General features: G+C 40.2%; 1 protein-coding gene across 2 annotated transcripts in view; it reads left to right on the top strand.

The window, feature by feature from the left end:
• elmo1 (engulfment and cell motility 1) overlaps window positions 1-21,317 on the top strand; it is a 393,582-nt gene that overhangs the window by 89,103 nt on the left and 283,162 nt on the right. For both annotated transcript variants that reach the window (XM_008112853.3, XM_008112854.3), the window contains exon 2: window positions 2,343-2,496. In XM_008112853.3, the coding sequence (XP_008111060.1) occupies window positions 2,419-2,496 (78 nt within the window). In that variant the 5' untranslated portion in view covers window positions 2,343-2,418. The remainder of the gene's footprint in view (window positions 1-2,342; window positions 2,497-21,317) is intronic.

A 21,317-nucleotide genomic window follows, 5' to 3' on the forward strand; every position in this document is an offset into this window, starting at 1 on the left:
ATATAATATATTATATTATTAGCATAGCACAATATTAGCATTATATATTACTATATTGTACTATACCACTATACCGTAATATTATTACAGTAGAGTCTCACTTATCCAAGCTTATCCAATGGGCCAGCAGAACCTTGGATAAGCAAATATCTTGGATAATAAGGAGGGATTAAGGAAAAGCCTATTAAACATCAAATTAGGTTATGATTTTACAAATTAAGCACCAAAACATCATGTTATATAACAAATTTGACAGAAAAAGTAATTCAATACACAGTAATGTTATGTTGTAATTACTGTATTTACGAATTTAGCACCAAAATATCATAATATATTGAAAACATTGACTACAAAAATGCCTTGAATAATCCAGAACCTTGGATAAGCGAGACTACTGTAGTAATATTACATTTAATATATAATATATAATTAATATTATTATATTATACAATATTATTATATTGTATCATTATTATTAGCTGCCCTGAGCCCCCTATTAGGTGAGAAGGGTGGGGTAGAAATACTGTAATAAATAAATATTATATTGTATTACATTATAATATTATCAATATGTATACACAATATATTATATTATTACCATAGCACAGTATTAGTAAATGAAAGAACAATACAATATTTAAAAATAAAAACAATGTTAACCAACATATTGTAAACCTATCAGGAATTCAATGGGAAGTGTGGGCCTGCTTCTGGCCAATGAGATAGTCAAGTTAAGTAGGACTGTTGTTTGTTGTTGTTGTTGTTGTTGTTGTTGTGTGCCTTCAAGTCATTTCAGACTTGGGGGGAGTCTAAGTCTAAAACTGAGGGCAGGGGCCAGGTCAATGACCTTGGAGGGCTGCATCCGGCCCCCGGGCCTTAGTTTGGGGACCCCTGGCTTAGAGGTTCTTTGGGCCTGACTAGTATGCTGTATACAAGTATAGTAAATTCCAATACCCTTCATGGTACAGAAGAGATAGATTAATAGGACCCTGGTTGATCTGTCAGGAGTAGCCTGGGCTGTTTTGGCTTATGTGAGTAGGTCAAGTTTATGCTACTTTTGAAAAAATGCATTATTTCTTTATTGGATTTTATTGCTCTACTTTTTAAAATACTATGTGAGCATCAGAGTTTAAAGCAGTGGTCCCCAGACATTTTTGGGCTGATCCTCTGGACAACAACACTGGCACCATCCTCCAATATGGCAAGAAGAAAGAGGCTGAGATTTTTAATGTTTTATTAGAAACTGGCAATTTTCCTTAGGATAACCAGAACCAGGATATTCAAAGTCCAGATCCACTCTCTAGAAATTAGAAGGCTTACTAACAGGAAATCCGCACATGGGTGAGGCTTGAACTATTTTTCTTTAAGCCGTCATGGTCAATACCCTCTTCATTCAAGCTTGTATCTAAATGATGTCTGGAAACTTGCATTTAATCTGGTTCCCATTCTGACGTGAGCTTTTATATTATCCAGTCATGGGGACTGGAATATAGGGAGCTGACTTGATAAGTCAGACCATTGGTCTGTCCAGTAAAATATTGTCTATGTTGACTGACAGGACCCCTCCAGGGTTTGAGGCAGGAGTCTTTTGCGTCCAACTTGCAGATGCCAGGAATGGAATTTGAGATTTTCTGCTTGCAGAAATTGTTTAACAGTCATATCTACGTGATCAATTGATTTGATATAGCTATATGGTATCATCCAAGTTACTTCATATTATAGACAATAGTAATACTTGCTCCATGTATTCCAAATTGGAAATGTTTTTTCTATATGTCTGGGAAGTGTATCTTCCTCTAAATTTTAACATGATGTTGAAGTGTAATATGTGCTTTTTGTGTGTGTGTGTGTGCGTGCACAAAAAGTGCTGGGTTTTTTCTGTTTTTCTCCTAACATCTTTGTTGCTATAGTGCAATGGTCTATTTATGAACATACAGAAGATCATTTCTTTTGTCAAAGGAAAATATTTTCTGGTCATATCTTGGTAGATCATCATCCTTCTTGGAAAATGGTAGAAGATCTAACAGATTGTTTTGGTTCTCCTAAAAACTGGAAAGTAATATTCAGTATATTTCACCCATTCTTCCTTGTTATACATTTTTGAAACATTGTTCTCCATCAGATTTCTGTGTTTAAAAACTACTGATTGTATGGCTTTGGTTCACAGTATATTGGGTTGTTTCAGCAGGTTGGCTAGATCCATGCTGTGCAGCTTTTAGTGGGTGTTCATGCATTCAAGTTTTCACAAATATACATACCTTTTGAGCACCTGCTAATTCATGAAGACATATGTGTTTGTTAGGATGTTTTTAAAACAAGACTCCCCTCCTCTTTTCTTCCAGCTGTGAATGAAAGAGAGTCACTCTGCAGCATACAGTGTACGATTTTGCTCGCTTCGAAGAATAGTGACAACTGAAAATGCCTCCTCCTGTGGATATTGTGAAAGTGGCTATAGAATGGCCTGGTGCTTTTCCAAAGCTGATGGAAATTGATCAAGTAAGTGCCTAATTCTTTTCATTTTTATATATTTATGCAAGTTTGAATGGGTAGCTTTGAACACTAATAATTATTCAAAATGTCTAGCTTGTCTACAGTGTTTTGTCTTTATTTGTTCTGTCTACTGTGAAACTACTATATGTTTTTGCTTCTAAATAGTCCATTTTTTCTTCATGGTGCAAGCTACAGCAAACCATAATGTGATGGGGTTGTAAGTTATGGGATGCACACATCTTGGTTTTTAATATAGCAATTTCAGTGGTGAGCTTTCAAGATATCAGGAGCTGCTATAACTAGAATGGGAAGCTCTGTAGTTGAATCATACCACAGCACTTCCTGAAGTCCTCTTAGGGTCTAGATTATTACGGCTCATCCAAGAATACCAGTGGGCCTCTCTGAAAAGAAAACTCTATGAAAGATTTCCTGGTCGGGTTGGGATGTTTGTTTAGGAACAAAGTTTTTTAGCACTAGCATTTTTCTGGGCGTTCTTGGGGCATTCTTGGCTCATATTGGACAGTTAACAATGACTCACTATTGGCACAAAGTGGATATAATGAATAATACCAGTTCTAAATAACCAGCTTACATATAGTAATCATTTGCTGTTATCATAGAAACTTGTTATTGTTGCAGTCATAGCTGCAGAGAGAGTTTTATTATATCAGCTGCAGGTAGTTGGAGCTGTGTTTCACCCCGTGGCATCTCCTGTCCTCCTAACCTTCTGAGATATCAGCTGCAGCTCTGTTCCATTGGTAGTCATCTACAGTTCTCTGCTTCCTATAAGTAAAAGTATCATTCTTCCATCTCCTCCTTAACTTCACAAATACCCTTAGAATGAGTGCTGTGATAATGGTGTACCTCCTCCTTATCCTTATCTATCAGCTCCAGCTCCATGTGGGGACATGAGAGAAACCTCCCACAAGGATAGTAAAGACATCAAAAACATCTGGGTGTCCCCTGGGCAACGTCCTTGCAGATAGTCAATTCTCTCACACCAGAAGCGGCTTGCAGTTTCTCAAGTCCCTCCTGACATGAAAAATAGTGCTCCTGTATGTTAGTGTTATATACATGGGGTTCCGTTACCTGTACAAGAGAATCAGCATCTATAGAAGCAGAAGCAAAATAAGCCAGTAATTGCATAGATAGTCTACCTGGAGACTCTTAATTTATTATTCCTTAGGTTTCATAAAAGAAAAAATTGACATAAACAATAAGGAACAAGTAAATACAAGCATCATCTAAAATACTTACAGTCATGAATTTTTTGTTGTTGCAACTTGTTAGTTATGTAAATTAATTTGATGATATTGAATATTAGAAATTGGAAAATTATGTAATTCACTAGCTTAAACAGCAACATCCAAGTGCTTTGAGGATATTGAGGTGGAATTTATATAACATTCACATCCCTCTCACAAATGTTATTTTTCCCACATACATACTGATTCTTCCCTTTTTCAACTGCGATATGACCACTGCCATCCAACAGTTTATCAATAGTTGGGCTAACTTGCCTGCCGTCTATCCTCTCTTAATAGTGGAAGATATACAAACTACAAATTAATCTTCAATGTTTAGAGCTCTTATGCAAGCTGTCTCCTTTCTTCCGCCATGTTTCTTACAACATGCAAGCATGTGCCTGAGAACATCCACCCCGCAAATTATTCCCACTGTGTTTAGGAATATTTTTCTAGTGAAAAATTACAAGATAACTAGAGCTCTGTGAGATTTTAATTAATTCCAAGATGAATCATTTGCATTTTGGCAACTAGAACATCTGCATTGCCTAATACTTCAATTATTGCCTCCAGGAATTTATTCATCATGCAAAAAAGTGTAAACATTTAGGAACATGTGTTTACATTCTTATTATTTCTCAAACTTACAAAAGGGTGGGCTTAAGTGACTTCCTTCAGTGTGAAGCTCAGAAAAACAAATTTTGGTTATCATGATGTGTTTCTTAATAAGTGGGGTGTGGGTGGCATGTTCACAAGAACATTTTACATCTAATCTGTCTACAGAGGTAATAGCAAAATAGTTTTATGTTGTTTAATGGTGACTATCTTAGGAAGATTGTATATTGTATTTCTTAACTGTCTGAATGATATCACATGTTAGTGGGGAAAATTGAAGACTGTAGGTCTGTTGTGGATTTTTTGATCTGGCATACAATGCTAATTAACATTATAACATCAGCAGGGGATGTGTGGATCAGAAGTCTACTTCTCATTGTTTTTATTGCAAGTATAGCCCAACTGATGTGTTGCTCTCAACTTCACATCAAATATTTATCTGGATCCAGTTTGTACTTTATAGTGAAACCAAGCTCATCAACATAACATCTTCTTGAGTATGTTTAGTGTGCAGAAGAAAAAATTGAGAGGAGACATGATAGTTATGAACAAATATGTGAAAGGAAATATGTCTTAAGGAAGAAGGAGCAGGCTTGTTTTCTGCTGCCCTGAAAACTAGGACTTGGAGCAATGGGTTCAAATTATGGGAAAGGAGATTTCACCTGAACATTAAAATGAACTTCCTGACTGTGGGAGCTGTTCAGCAGTGGTACTCTCTGCCTCTGAGTATGGTGGAAGCTCCTTCCTTGAAAGCTTTTAAGCAGAAGCTGGATGGCTATCTGTCAGGGGTACTTTGATTTTACTTTTCCTATGTGGCAGGGAGTTGGACTAGATGGCCCATGTGGTCTCTTCCAACTCTGTTATTCTATGATTCTATTAGTGTAATAATATAATGAATATACTTTTTAAATGAACATGGTAAAGTATTTACAGATGAAATTTAAACAAAACCAAACACAAATCTACTGAATAATGTAGGAAGAAAAAAGAAAACCCAGAAGTTTGCAGAAATATAAAATGTTATTATGAGTCCACAGTGGCCATTAAAATCCACAAAGGACTCACAGGGGACTATTACAATTTGCAACACTTATTGCTAAATTTCAGTCTCTGCCACTTATCTCTTCCTTCCCACGTTCTCGAGAGTCAGAAACTGCTAACTGTAAAGTCATAGCTATTCACATTGGACATACATAGTATTTTGATACCACTTTAATACTGTATAATTGTTGTAAGCCACCCCGAGTCCCTTTTAGGAGAGGGGGTGGGATACAAATAACATTTATTATTATTATTATTATTATTATTATTATTATTATTATTATTATTATTATTTATTTGTTTATTTACTCAAATCTAACACTCACCTTTTTGGCTAAATCACCTAGCCATTTTAAAAAATAATTGTTTTAAGATTATGTGTTTTAATTATTGATTTTAATATATATGTTTTTTATCGTGTGTAAATGTGGCATCCAATTGTGCAGTCTTTGTAAGGGATATAAATGAAGTAAATAAATAATAAATAATTTCACGTAATACTGTAATCTTAGTGCTGAGCCAAAGCAAATAGTGGAAGTTGCTTCAGGAGCACCTGAAGCTCCCTTTTGAGGGACTTCACCTGTAATTTAATGAGGATCTGTAATTTGTGGGGATCTAAGACAGGGAGCTCTGGCGTGGACTGGTCCATGAGGTCACGAAGAGTCGGAGACAACTAAATGACTGAGCAGCAGCAAGACTTTTTTTGCCAGAGAACGCTAATGCTTAGTTTGGGCAAGCACATAGAGAATTCTGGATGACCAAACTACTAGTGGATGACCAAACTACTAATCCCAGGACTCTTCAGAATAAAATCATGGCAGTTAGACTCATATCAAACTGCATAATTATGCGGTCTAGATATATTTTGTATTCACATTTGTCATTCCAGTACAGTAGGATGTTCACAGGGATGATCACAATCAAGCCTTTTACATTGAAGCAATTTCCTCTGGCTGTCAGTGTCCTGGCTATATCTGAATGGGAATCCATGGTGAAAGAACTCCACTTGCTGATTCGATTGCAAAGAATGGCCACAAATCCCTTTATGTATTTCATATCCATTTTATAGCAAAGATACCTCATGCAGATTCTAGAAATGCAAATATGCCCCTGGAGGGATGCTTTCAGGAAATACAGTTGTTCATTGATATCTCCCTTTCCTCCTCTGTTCTCCTCTGTGACCTCAAAATATACAAGCAAGTTCACGTATTTTAATTTTGAAGTCCTCACTGTTAGGCAATACACATGGCAAATAGTGTCTCCCCTATTAGATCAGAAAAACAGTAAGAGTAATGATTTCATGGGGAAACGTAAATTATTTGATGTTTTTAAAGATATTTCTGTTCAGGGGTATAGCTACAGAGATAATTTTAATTGTCAATGTCTCTCTACAATGCTAGAAATTTAGACACTGAAGGAAAATTCCCATTTTGGTGTGCAGAATTCTGACCTAGGAAGACAATGCCCTCCCATATCCCTCTGGGTATACTGTTTTCTATTTTTAAAACCCCAAAACATCTTGCAATGTTGTTATTTTAAATGTCAGAAAATCAAGTATAAAATCAAGTAACAACACAGTGATTAGAAACATTACAATTATTTTCTTAAAATTACTAGGAATAAGTGACTAGGCTGCTGATCAGGAATGTGGCTGGGTAAAATGTGAGTATTCAGTTGGCAATGACATATTCTATATTGGAAGCCTTTATGAATATGTCACCCTGGATTTACTGACTTTTGCTGCTACAGGCCTGAGCTGTTTGTGGCCTGCAGATCAGGAAGCTCTTAATTTTGCTGCCTACCTTGAGGCCTTCTCCTAATTGTCATCCGAAAGGTGCTGTGAATGTCATGGCTAGTGCACCACAGGTTTTGCAGGTAGAACAATTCATGATTTTGGAACAACAAGCATGTCTTTACAGGTGGCTGATTTATTTAACACTATGGGATGACTTTGGAGTATGATTGAAAAGGTTGATAGGTTGTATCACGTAATCAAGAATGAACAAAAAAGTGAGACCAGATAGAATCTTCTGCTGTTTACAATCAGAACAAGTAGCAGCTGAAAAGTTTTCTCTTGTTCTGTGCTGCAACACTTGTTAAGCTATGCAGGAGCAGGCTGGCCCCGTGCCTGAATGGCAAGCCACAGGGATCTTCTTCGATCACAATGTTCTGGACTTTCTAAAGATCAAGCAGCATATAGAAATCATAAATCATGCCTGAAATACTGCCTAGCTATCCAGATTCACAGTACCTTTCAAAGCAACGTCATGATTACACAATTGTGCATTTCTTATAAACTGAAAATCTGACTAGGTGGATGCTATTAATTCCCCTACATCCAGGTTCCAGGGATTTTCAGCTAATCTGCCTTTTAGACACAAGCAATTTGCCTAGGTTTTTAGTTTTTTTATGATATTAATCTTGTATGAATATGTGCAAAGTTAAGAACTATGCAGGAAGATTGTTGACTTGTTATAGTTATTCTAAAAGTCTGTGTATGTGCAGAGCCTTATTATACGAAAACTGTTTGCAGGGGTTGGCAGATCATTTAGTAAAACAGTAGTAATGGCCACAAAAAGAGATTGCAATGAGAGTTGAATTATCCTGGCACAGACTGACCCTCTTCTCTGGAAAGGGGAACTTGCTAAGCTTTGGTTCACTTCATATTTACTTCTCCAAATAAAAGTACAGTAGAGTCTCACTTATCCAAGACTCGCTTATCCAATGTTCTGGATTATCTAACGCATTTTTGTAGTCAATGTTTTCAATACATTGTGATATTTTGGTGCTAAATTGGTAAATACAGTAATTACTACATAACATTACTGCGTATTGAACTACTTTTTCTGTCAAATTTGTTGTATAACATGATGTTTTGCTGTTTAATTTGTAAAATCATAACCTAATTTGATGTTTAATAGGCTTTTCCTTAATCCCTCCTTATTACCCAACATATTCGCTTATCCAGTGTTCTGCCGGCCCGTTTATGTTGGATAAGTGAGACTCTACTGTATTATAAAGAAAATAAACAGCTATTTTTTTCTCAGGAGCTTTGGCAAGTTAGAGAAAAAACGTCTTCCTCTAAACTCTAGGTGATGTTAGGATTAACAGTTCTGAGAAAGAGTCCAAAAACGTAACTCTCATACTTGCAAATCCTCAAAAAATATTTATTGGTTATTCTTAGCAGAAATGGCCAAGGGCAACACAAAAATCTCTAAATCTTCCTCTCTTCCCATATCCTCCTCTCAGCTCTCAGTGTTCTTCTTTGAGTCTTACTTCCTCACTCCACCCTATCATCTCCCATTCTTCCCAATTAATAAACTAAAAAAAACCAACAGCCCAGGATTCTATGGGGAAGCTGCAGTAGGATTATAGCTGCAGTTGCAGTTGTATCGTAGCACTGTAATGCTGTAGGCCATTGACCAGTTCAAGGATCCTTTCCACTATGAGTCTGTAGGGATAAAAAAAAACCCTTCACACACCCCAATTTAAAACTGTGTGGTTATGACTATATCGGCATACACATTAAAAGCAAGTTTTAAATGCAAGTTTTAATAATTGTTATTTAACATATGAATATGGAACTCAAAATAAGAGACAAAACAAATATTGGACTGGAAATCATTACATTGTCTCTATTTTGCAGTTCATAATCTGTAAAATGGGTATAATGATTGTTGTGAAGGTTAATCAGAGGAAGCTTTTAACATACTTTATTTACTAGATGTGTTTTATATACATTATAATTAATGTTTATTAATTATATATTATATATTTTATATTACATGTGATATGACTAATAATATTACAGTATAGTGTTATAGTGCAATATAGTAATATATAATGCTGATACTGTGCTATGTTAATAATATAATATATTGTAAGTACTGTACATATAAGTACATATAATTTGTAAGCCACCCTTCAGGGTGAGAAGGGCAGGATATAAACGTAGTAAATAAATAAAGAAGTAAATGTAGATAACAAAAATAACCTGTTCATCGTTGTCATATATTTATATCTATATCTATATCTATATCTATCTATCTCAGTCTTTTCCAAATGCCAGAATTGGCATTTTGTGACATTCACTGACTTCTTCTAAAAGACTAACCTCCTCACTGCAGTGGTTTGCCACATCAGTGTACATTGTTATGCCACAGCACTTACATTCTGTTTGTTTTATGGAGCATCACACAAGTAGAATGCCAGCCAGGGGAAATAAAACTACAATTCCATTGCCAGAGTGAAGGGGAGAAATACTTTAGTTTATACATAAAATGTTGTAGAAAATCACTTGTGTTTGTCTGAGGTGAGAATAAAGCTGTGCATAACTATCTGATTTATCCAGGCTTAAAATTAGAATATATTTGCAGTCTTGGGCATAGAACCTAGGAAAAGTTTTCACTTAATGCTTCTGCAAATTATTCATACTTTTTTCTCCAGATGCTAGATGTGTTATTTGCATTCTTCTTTTCTTTGGTTATCTCAACATTTCGCCTGTTAACCTTTTCTTGATCTATATGAGCACAAATGTTAGCAAAATTGGTGACCTTATAGCTCAGCTCTGTTAGTGAGAATCGATGCCTTCACCTGCAGATTGTAGTGTGGACAAAGCAATTTACGAAATAACACAGGGCCCCCCAAATGTTGCTAGATTGTGTGCGTGGTACTGGTTGTGCTTATAGATGCCATGTTGTTTCCTGCTAATTATTTCTCTGTGTGGGAACTATCTGATATCAGTTGCTTCTTCTGCCAGTCACTTCCATTTGCATATAGCATGCTACATATAGCTGTGGGAGTGAGCAAGAAATTAATTTTACAAAATATTCACATAGTTTCCTTTTCATTTTTTAAAATCATATTTCTTGAGCCCTCAGTGGTGTAGCAGTTTAAACCACTGAGCTGCTGAACTTGCTGACCAAGAGGTTAGCGGTTCGAATCCAGGGAGCAGAATGAGCTCCCACTGTTAGCCCTAGCATCTGCCAAGCTAGCAGTTCGAAAATATGCAAATATGAGTAGATGAATAGGTACCGCTCTGGTGGGAGATAATGGCGCTCCATGCAGTCATGCGACCGCATGAACTTGGAGGTTCTACGGACAACTCCAGCTCTTCAGCTTAGAAATGGACATGAGCACCAACCCCCAGAGTTGGACACAACTAGACTTAATGTCAGGGGAAAATCTTTACCTTTATCTTTTTTGAGGAAAATTAGATTGTTGAATTGGACATGGAATTAGCATCACAAGAAAACTAATATTTATCCAAGAAAAATAATAAAGTTTTAAAATATTTTGAGGACTGGAAGTCATCTTTTCTGAGATCCTGTTGAGTGCTGGTGCAGTGTAATTCTGTGGTGGCATATTTATGGGGGATGCAAAGAATCAGATGCATCCAAATAAGTGAGAGAAAAATGTGGATTTTTCTGAGAGTGCGGTCAATTGTTGTGAAATCAGGGCTGACCAAGACCTTCTTCATAGACTGGTAAAAGTCTAATTGCTTTAGTAACTAGCCATTTACACTTACGTCAAGAACAAGATTGTGGCCAATGTTTTTGGGCAAGCAACGAAAATAATAAAAAATAATAAAACTTATATACCACCCTATCTCCCGGATTTATTTATTTATTTATTTATTTCCAGAATTTATACCCCGCCCTTCTCACCCGGGGGGACTCAGGGCAGCTTACACAGTTGGCAACATTTAATGCCAAGAACATAATAATAAAACAAAAACAGTACATATAATCAATTAAAACCATAAAAATACATCATTAAAATACATTATAAAAATTAAAACATATGTAAATTAGATCCATTTGTCTAAAACCCTCATGCTTCAGCCTTCAGTCGGACCATGTCGACGTTATCATATTACTCGTTAAAAGCTTGTGCACACAGCCATGTTTTCACAGCCTTTCTGAAACCCAGAAGAGTTGGGGCTTGTCGGATATTTGTGGGGAGGGTGTTCCACAGCCGGGGAGCCACCACCGAGAAAGCCCTGTCCCTCGTTCCCACCAGCCGCGCCTGCGAGGCAGGTGGGACCGAGAGCAGGGCCTCTCCAGATGATCTTAGGGATCTAGCTGGCTCATATGAGGAGATACGTTCAGATAAGTAAATTGGGCCAGAACCGTTTAGGGCTTTATAGGTCAAGACCAGCACTTTGAATTGGGCTCGGTAGCATATTGGCAGCCAGTGGAGCTGGCTTAGCAGGGGGTGGTATGCTCCCTGTATGCCGCCCCAGTTATTAATCTGCCTGCCGCCCGTTGTACTAATTGGAGCTTCCAGGCCGTCTTCAAAGGCAACCCCACGTAGAGAGCGTTGCAGTAATCCAAACGAGCTGTAACCAGAGCGTGGACCACCGTGGCCAAGTCAGACCTCCCAAGGAACGGGCGCAGCTGGCGGACAAGGCGGAGTTGTGCGAATGCTCCCCTGGCCACCGCCGAGACCTGGGGCTCCAGGCTCAGCGATGAGTCCAGGAGAACACCCAGACTGCGAACCTGTGTCTTCAGGGGGAGTGCGACCCCGTCCAACACAGGCTGTAACCCTATTCCCTGTTCAGCCTTACGACTGACCAGGAGGACCTCTGTCTTGTCTGGATTCAATTTCAATTTGTTGGCCCTCATCCAGTCCGACACAGCGGCCAGACACCGGTTCAGGACCTGAACAGCCTCCTTAGTGACAGGTGGGAAGGAGTGACAGAGCTGGACATCATCTGCGTACAGATGACACCAAACCCCGAAACTCCAGATGATCTCTCCCAGCAGCTTCATGTATATGTTGAACAACATGGGGGACAGTACTGACCCCTGCGGGACCCCACAAGACAATGGTTGTGGGGTCGAGCAGGTGTCCCCCAATGACACCATCTGGGAACGACCCTCCAGGAAGGACCGGAGCCACTGCAAAACAGTACCTCCGAGACCCATCCCGGCAAGGCACCCCAGAAGGATACCGTGATCGACGGTATCGAAGGCCGCTGAGAGGTCCAGCAGAACCAGCAGGGACACACTCCCCCTGTCCAGTTCCTGGCGTAGATCATCGACTAAGGCGACCAAGGCTGTCTCGGTATCATGCCCCGGCCTGAAACCAGACTGCGCCGGATCTAGAAAATCCGTGTCAACCAAGAATGCCTGGAGTTGTGCGGCCACCACACGTTCCACGACCTTGCCCAAAAAGGGGAGATTGGAAATAGGCCGAAAGTTCTCCAATTGAGTGGGGTCCAGTGATGGCTTCTTCAACAGCGGTTTGATCACAGCCAATTTGAGGCTCGCTGGAAAAATGCCTTCCCGAAGGGAGGCATTCACCACCACCTTCACCCACTCAGCCAATCCCCCTCTGGCTTCTCTCACCAGCCAGGATGGGCAGGGTTCTAGGATGCATGTGGTAGCCCTCACCTCTCCAAGCACCTTGTCCACATCCTCGAGCTCAACCAATTGAAAAGAATCCATCAAAATGGGACAAGCAGGTGCTCGTGTTACATCCTTGGAAGCTGCCGTTAATATGGTGTCAAAGCCAGAGCGGATCAAAGCAACTTTGTCTGCAAAGAACCGAGCAAATGCTTCACAGCGGGCTGCCAAGTTGTCAGGGATCCCGTCTTGGGAGACGGGATATAACAAACCTCTGACAACTCGGAACAGCTCCGCCGGACGGTTCTTTGCGGACGCAATATTAGCTGCAAAGAAAGAATTCTCTGCAGCGTCTATTGCCGCGGCATATGTCCTAAGATAGGAACATAGCCGTGTTTGGTTTGACTCGCTCGGCTCAGAGCACCACACGCCCTCCAGTTCCCTCTTCTTTCGCTTCATCGCTGCCAGCTCCTCAGTGAACCAAGGAGATGGTTTAGCTCGGGTACTCGAGAGGGGACGTTCCGGAGCAATTGTGTCTATTGCCCTAGTCGCCTCCTTGTTCCAGAGGGCGACCAGAGCATCGACAGAATCACCAGCCAAGGTGGTGGGAAACTCCCCAAGAGCCGTCAGGAATCCATCCGGATCCATAAGCCTCCTGGGGCGGACCATTTTTGTAGGTCCTCCACCCCTGTGGAGGTTGGGCGCAGTAAGGTGATGGTCGGTCCATGGCAACGGAGCGATGGTGAGCTCCTCCACACCGCCACCTTCCTCCCATCCCTGGCAGAAAACCAAATCAAGGATGGGACTCAGGGCGGTTTACAGTCATAAAAGCAACACAAACATTACATAACAACATAATACACATTATTAAACAAAGTAAAATAATACAATTATAACAATAAATCACACTTACATGACCAGATCAAGGGGACGGGAACCATAAACCCAATATATTAAAATGTATCATTTTAGGCTAGGGAAATCTTGTGCAATATATTCAGGCTCAGAAATCGGCAGTAGTCCAATATAATTACTCAAAAACCTGCCGACACCACCAGGTCTTCAGTTCCTTACGGAAATTGGATAATGTAGGGGATTACCTGATCTCTTTTGGCAATGCATTCCAGAGCCGGGGGGCCACTGCCGAGAAGGCTCGTTCCCTCGTCCCCACCAGCCGCACTTGAGACGGTGGTGGGAGTGCGAGAAGAGCCTCCCCGGAAGATCTCAAGGTCCGCACTGGCTCATAGGAGGAGATGCGATCACGGAGATAGGTAGGGCCCGAGCCGTATAGGGCTTTATAGGTCAAAACCTGCACCTTGAATTGGGCCCGGCAGTTTATCGGCAGTTTTAAGCATGAATTTTAAACTTGTGTCCTGTGTTTTAATCTCTGTTCTGTATATTTAATATGTATTTTATAAAAATATGTTTTTATATGTATCATTTATAGAACTATATTTTGATATGTATGTTTATAGAATTTTACAGTGTTTGTGTGTTTTGACTGTGCTGTGACCTGCCTTGAGCTACGAGGAGAGGGGGTGAGAATTATAATAATAATAATAATAATAATAATAATAATAATTATTATTATTATTATTATTATTATTATTATTATTATTATTATAGATTTATTTGTACATAACAACACAGCACACATGCATATTAGGTCCAAGTGTCTGGGATTCATCTCTGAATATTGGGCTCTTCCCAAGGGCCTCAGATATTAGAGGTATTTTCACAGAATATGCTCAGTTCTGAGTACCTTCTGCAGCATGTGGATTGCTGTTTTGTCCAAATTAAGGATTTTCCAGTGCTTTTTGAGGTTTCTTAGAATGCCTCTAAGTGACCATGAATAATAATAATAATAATAATAATAATAATAATAATAATAATAATAATAATAACAACAACAACAACAACAGTCGCAGTTGGGAAGTGGATCTGCTCTAGGCTTTAATCCAAAGTTTAATGAGCTATCCAAAGTGCTGAATCTATGAGGAAGATAGAATTCAATGCTTTAAACAGGTAAATCTATCTAATCTATCAATCTAATCTAATCTAAATCTAAATCTAAATCTAATCTATCTAATCTAAATTCATAATAAAAGTGAAAACCCATATGTGTGTATGTGGCATAGGTATCTGCTCACACAGACAGCCTCCGGCCTCCACAAACAGGTTATAGTTCCCAGTGCTAAGGAGCCACCAAGTCACTCTTTTCCACTGACATTGCGGTTACAGCAAGCTCCATGAACATGTAGCCCAATCCCTGCCAATGTCCTTCCCAAACACTACGAACCACCACCCAAGGAATGCTTTCATTTGGGGACCATTTCATCCTAGATTTTGCATTTTCCTTCACCACAGGCAGGCATCCCAGGGTTTTCCATTGGTGTGAAATTTGCATGACCCCACCTATTGCCCTTCCCTTTCAAATCTGTCTGCATAACAAACAGAGCACAACTGAGCCACAACTAAATTTCCTGGAGGAGTTTGGGGATTGACTCCACATGGTGGAAGTTGTCGTTCACCCTGCATCAAGTCAAAGCACTACTGGGGAATTTAGAGGAGTTGTAGTTCACCTACACCCAGAACACTATGAACCCAAACAATGATGGGTCAGGACCAAACTTGCTATGCATACCTGATATGCCCAAATTTGAATACTGGTGGATTTTCAGGGGAATTGACTGGGGAGTCATAGGTACTGGGATTTATAGTTCACCTGCAATTGAATGCTACCCATGATAGACCAGGACCAAACTTGGCACACAGAGTCCCCATAACCAGTAGAACATATTGGACAAGTTTGGGGGGAAGGGACTTATAGTTCACCTGCACCCAGAGAAGCAGTGACCCCCACCAACAATGGACCAGGACCAAACTTCGTACAGAGAAGCCCCATAACCAACTGAATATACTACAGGGGTTTGTGGGAATGGGCCTTGATTTTGGGACTTGTAGTTCACCTGTATCCAAAGACCACTGAACCCAGCCAACGATGGATCTGGACCACACTTGGCACACAGACTTAACATAGCCTACTGTGGATACTGACAGATGTTTTGGGACAATTGCCCTGGGAATCTGGGAGTTGTAGCAGTTCACCCCCATCCAGAGAGCACTGCAGCCAGGCAATGACCAGCCAACGACAGATCTGGACCACACTTGGTACACAGACCCAAAATAGCCAACTTTGAATACTGGCAGGGTTTGGGGAAGATTGACCCATGATTCTGGGAATTGTATTTCACCCACTCCAAACAGAATACATAACATTCAAAGACAAATAATGCCCTTTTCAAATAACCTGGGCACAGTTGGGTCCCCAAGCTAGTATTAATAATAAAATCCGAAGTGGTGTCATTGTCTGACTGATATGGCAACCAGAAGTGCCATTGAAGGAAGCTTTCCTGAAGTGCTTTAAGGAGTTGCTTGCATCATTTGTCTTTCTCTGAAGAAAATTTGTATGATATAAAGCAAATTAGTATGATTAGGATTAGCAGATCAGGGTGATTTTTGTGCTTACTTAATTCTATGCTTTTGTTGACTTGTGAGCAACCCTGAGGGATCAAAGATTTGCAGCAGTTAAGTACCACTAGTTTCTGAAAGATAAGATTACTTTCTGTGTCCTTGAGGAGCTGTACCTAGTTATTTCTACTGGTCTTAGGAAAGAATGAGGGTAGCTGGGTTTCTATTTTGTAGGATTTTCTTTTGTTATTCTTTTTGAAAGGAATTAACAAAGAAGTGTGGCCTTGGTTATAGAATATTGCATAGAGCAGGAAAAACAGAAACCAGGACTTACTATGTTCACATATTTGTTCTTTGGCAGAACATTTTTGCTACTTTTCTTATCTCTTTCCAGGCTGCCTCATCTGTTGTATAATGTCAGTCAGAGGGAGTCAGCTCATGGAATATCAAAGTTGACATGAGTAGTAATAGTCACCAATTTCTCAGGCCCCTTCTACACAGCCATATAATCCAGATAATTAAATTAGATTATTCATATTATGTGATTTGAAATAGATCACCTGAATCTACATTGCCATCTATATATATAATAAAAGTGAAATCGGAGTATGTATCAGCGTTTTGATTGGCCTGGCGGAATATGTGCTCGCGATTTGATTGGCCGCCACTATCCCAGGCCACTGAGACCAACAGAAATGACGGATCTGCACCAAACTTGGCACACTTCATCCCCACGATGCACTTTATGACCTGCTGCCATTTGGGGGAGGATGGACCACAGATGATGGGATTTGCAGTACTTTCAAACACTTTAACTCCCACAGACTACTGCAATGCCCACCAATGATAGAAATGGACCAAACTTGGCACACAGAACTCCTGTGGACCCCTTTACATCCTGATGTATATTGGGGCAGGATGGACCAAGGATGATGGAATTTGCAGTACCTTCCCTCACTTCTTGAGACCACAGCAACTGCCACAAATCACAGAACTGAACCAAACCAGGCACACATATCCCAAATGACACACTTCACATGCTGCAGCAGTTTGACGGAGGGTGGACCAAGGATTATGGGATTTGCAGTACATTCATCCAGTTCACCTCCCACAAACCACTGTGATGCCCATGAATGACAAAACTGTATCAAACTTGACACGCAGGTGCAGGGTAGCCCACTTTACATCCTGGTGCAGTTTGGGGAGGAGGGACCGTGGATGATGGGACTTACACTATCTTCACTTACTTCCTGGGACTACTGTGACCCCCACCAATGACTGATCAAGACCAAACTTGGCACATAGAGCCACCATGGCCCACTCTACATCTTGGTGAGATTTGAAAGAGCTTGGACCTTGGATGATGGGACTTGTAGTATATTCATTCACTTCCCGAGACCACTGTCACCCCATCAATGTCTCATCAAGACCAAACTTCAAACAAACAACACCCATGACTCACTCGACACCCAGGTGCAGTTTGGAGGACGATGGGACTTCCAATACCTTCACTCACTTCCTGAGAGCACCGCGACCCGCACAAATGACTGATCAAGACCAAACATGGTACATGGAGCCCTCATGACCTACTCTACATACTGGCTCTGTTTGGAGGGGGGTGGACACTGGACGATGGGACTTGCATATGGGAGTTGGAGCTCACCCGCACCCACTGAACCCAGCTGACATTGGATATAGGCTACACTTGGAACACAGGCAAACAATGCCTTTCTCAAATGACCCGGGCATCGCCGGGTCTCCAAGCTAGTATATAATAAAGTTCAAAGCAGATAGTCTGTAGAAGTGGGCCTTAGTCACAGTCCTCTGCATTGTTTCACATCACAACAAAGCAAAAAAACCCCAAAACCATATTTTTATAAACAACAAATAGATGTCTTATCACTTCCATTCAGTTTGGTCGTTTCCTAGATTTTTCTGCAATTTTAGCAGTTTGTATGGGGTGAAAAAATGTCCATTGGCTTGCAGAAAATTTGACTTCTGTAAAAGCAAGCAAAAGGCATTATTAAGGGCTGTAGTAACTTTGTGGCCTTGAAGGCACATAGCAGCCCAACACCCATCTAGAATTCACATTTGCAAAGGAAACTATTGCTGATGATGTTCTCCTGTTATGGACATGCAGGCTGATGATGTCAGTGCTTGAAAATGTCTCCTGTTCTAATTTTCCAGGAGCACAGTCATATGGAGTAGCTTTCTTGTGCCAATAGTCTACACCATGGGTTCTCAAACTTTTTCAGCCGTGGAGCACTCTTTGAAGCAAAACCTTACCATGAAGCCCCAAAAAATGTTTATATATTATATATAATGTATATATATTGGGCATGGGAAATTTTTTTGACTCATAGTATTTTAAAATTTGACAGATGGGTCAGGCCAGTAGCAGATGGATGGAAAGTGTTTGTGTAAACTAATTGAAAAAAAAGGACAAATTCCTATGCACACTGCACATATCTCCTTTGTAGTGCAAAAAAGGAAAGAAACAAAGAATAATTCAATATTTGAAATGAAGAACAATTTTAACCAACCTAAATGTAACAGTATTTCAGTGGAAGACCAGGGGCCATTCAGTCCAACCCCCTTCTTTTATGCAGGAAAAACACAATCAAAGCACCTCTGACAGATGGCCATCCAGCCTCTGTAATAATAATAATAATAATAATAATAATAATAATAATAATAATAATAATAATAATAGGAGCAACCCTAGGGGCCATCCAGTTCAACACCTTTCTGCCATGCAGGAAAAGCACCCAATAAGTGGTTGGAAGGATGTAGGGTTTTGGAAACATGGAAGGCGAGGGTGAAAGGATCTGGATGGCACAGGACCAAGGGAAAAAGACTTTTGGTAGCGAGGGAGGTGGGGGGAGGGGGAGAGAGGAAAGAGGAGGGAAAGCTTGGAGGGGAGGAGGAGGGAACACTTTGAGAACCACAGGTCAATACCATTTTCCTGTTTATAATGCCATAATCAGAGCCACAGATGCTTCCTAACAAAGAAACTAATCCTTTTGATATTGTATATAATGTCAAAAATATTACCAACAGCTGAACTACATATTTTGTTGAGAGCCAGCATGGTATAGTAGTTTGGAAGTTGAGCTAGGATCCTGGAGACCAGAGTTCATATCCCCACTCATCCATAGAAACTCACTGAATGACATAGTGCAAGTTATCCTAACTCGGCCTTAGAGGGAGGCAAAAGTAAACGTCTTTAGAACAAGTCTTGCCAAGGAAACCTTGTTCATAGGTTTGCTTTATGGTCACCATAAGTCAGAAACTAATTGAATGCATACAATAGCAAAATAGGCTGTGACTCCTGGAAGAAGTGCAGTACTGTTATATATAATGTGCATTCATATGCCACCTTAAACTCCTGTAAAAAGGTGTGTTTGACAACAAGAAAATGGGAATATTATCTGACCATGCTGAAATGGCCACAGATAAAGGCAGAGTCATCTTTAAAGCAAAACAGACTGTTTTTGTCTTTTGGTGGCTGCTGCAAACAACTTCATTATTGTGATTTTTCTTCAGAGAAATGACTCCTGATTTTGCTTTTAGATGTGTATATATGTATAAGGGATGTGTGTGTTTATGTTTACAGCTGTGTTCAGGATGTTGTGACATCTTAGACCAGACAGTGTTCTTTCTATTTTGGGGACTGAGAACAAAACAAAATTAACTTTAGCTGGACCATATGATATCATGCAGATTTGTTGCAATGAAGTTTGAAGGCAAAGAAGAGTGTTTTCTACTGAAATTTCTAGTTTCTTAGTGGATTTGTGGATAGTTTGTTGAAAGAGTGGAAATGCTTTATTTGATAAATGCACATGCGTTGATCCATGTGGATTGACACTGTATACAACAGAGCTAGTTTTGCTAAATTGTGTTTTCAAAACACTCTTTAATCACGATGCATAACCATTACTGGAAAACGAGCAAGGAAGCTTAAAAGATCAAGTTGTTTACAAGTTGCTTTCTGCTTCATGTTGAACAATATTTGCACTAGAATCTAAGAGTTAAATTTTGTTTATCTTGGATGTACAGGTTGATATGAGGAACAATAGAAGACCCTTGAATGACCTATGTCTAATTAGCTGCAGTATTAACATGATTGCCACCCAGAGTTGGACGTGTTTACCTTCCACATCTCTTTTTTAAAAAAGTGTGCTGAGAAGGACAGATTAATTAAATGACTATATTTCTGGGTTCCGTGGCCAGAGCATCAGTTGGAAATTTATTTCTCAAATTAGATTTCCCCTCCATTTGCTCATATTTAACAGCCTTATTTTATGGCTCTAGTGTTCTGTCAGGTTTAACTATACAGTGACAGTGATTGGTCAGATTTAATAAAGGAAAGGAAAGACATAAAGATGAAATGTTTCTCCCTGCCCTCCTGGAACCTGAATATCCCAAGGCGGTGGTTCTCAACCTTCCTAGTGCTGTGATCTTTTAATACAGTTCCGCATGTTGTGGTGACCCTCAACCATAAAATTATTTTGTTGCTACGTCATTACTGTAATTTTGCTACTGTTAGGTGCCGCTGGGTAGTGAGGATGCACTGGAGCATGCTGGGCCAGGCATTTTCTACGGTCTCGAAGTGGATGCGGTCCTGGGCCCGGCCCGGCCCAGCACCAGGAACAGTGCCCAGCAGCTGCACACCAGAACCAGCTGTCCGTTGAGCTGCAGCTTCTGGAAGCAGGGCATTTTCTTCATCAGCAAAGCCGCGGCTGCCTTGCACACTGCTTGGGGATCTGTGGGAGCAGCCCGGCAAGCCTGGCACCTGGCCTCAGGAGAAGCAGAGGAGCCCCCATCAGTTCTTCTCTGCCACTGGCCACCATCTCCTTCTGCTGCTGGTGGCAGTGGTGGTGGTGCTCCTGGCTCTTGAGGATGTTGTAGAATGTGGATGTTGTAGATATGTGTTTTCAAATGGTCTTAGGTGACCCTTGTGAAAGGGTCATTCAACCCCTCAAAGGGATCATGACCCACAGGTTGCGAACCCCTGCCCTAAGACCACTAGATGTTGTTTGACCTTGGAAGCTAAGCAGGATTAGCCCTAGTTAGCACTGGGATGGGAGATTGCCAATGCTAAGTG

The sequence above is a fragment of the Anolis carolinensis genome, chromosome 6 (genome assembly GCF_035594765.1).
Source record: "Anolis carolinensis isolate JA03-04 chromosome 6, rAnoCar3.1.pri, whole genome shotgun sequence".
In the NCBI taxonomy this organism is placed as follows: Eukaryota; Metazoa; Chordata; class Lepidosauria; order Squamata; family Dactyloidae; genus Anolis; species Anolis carolinensis.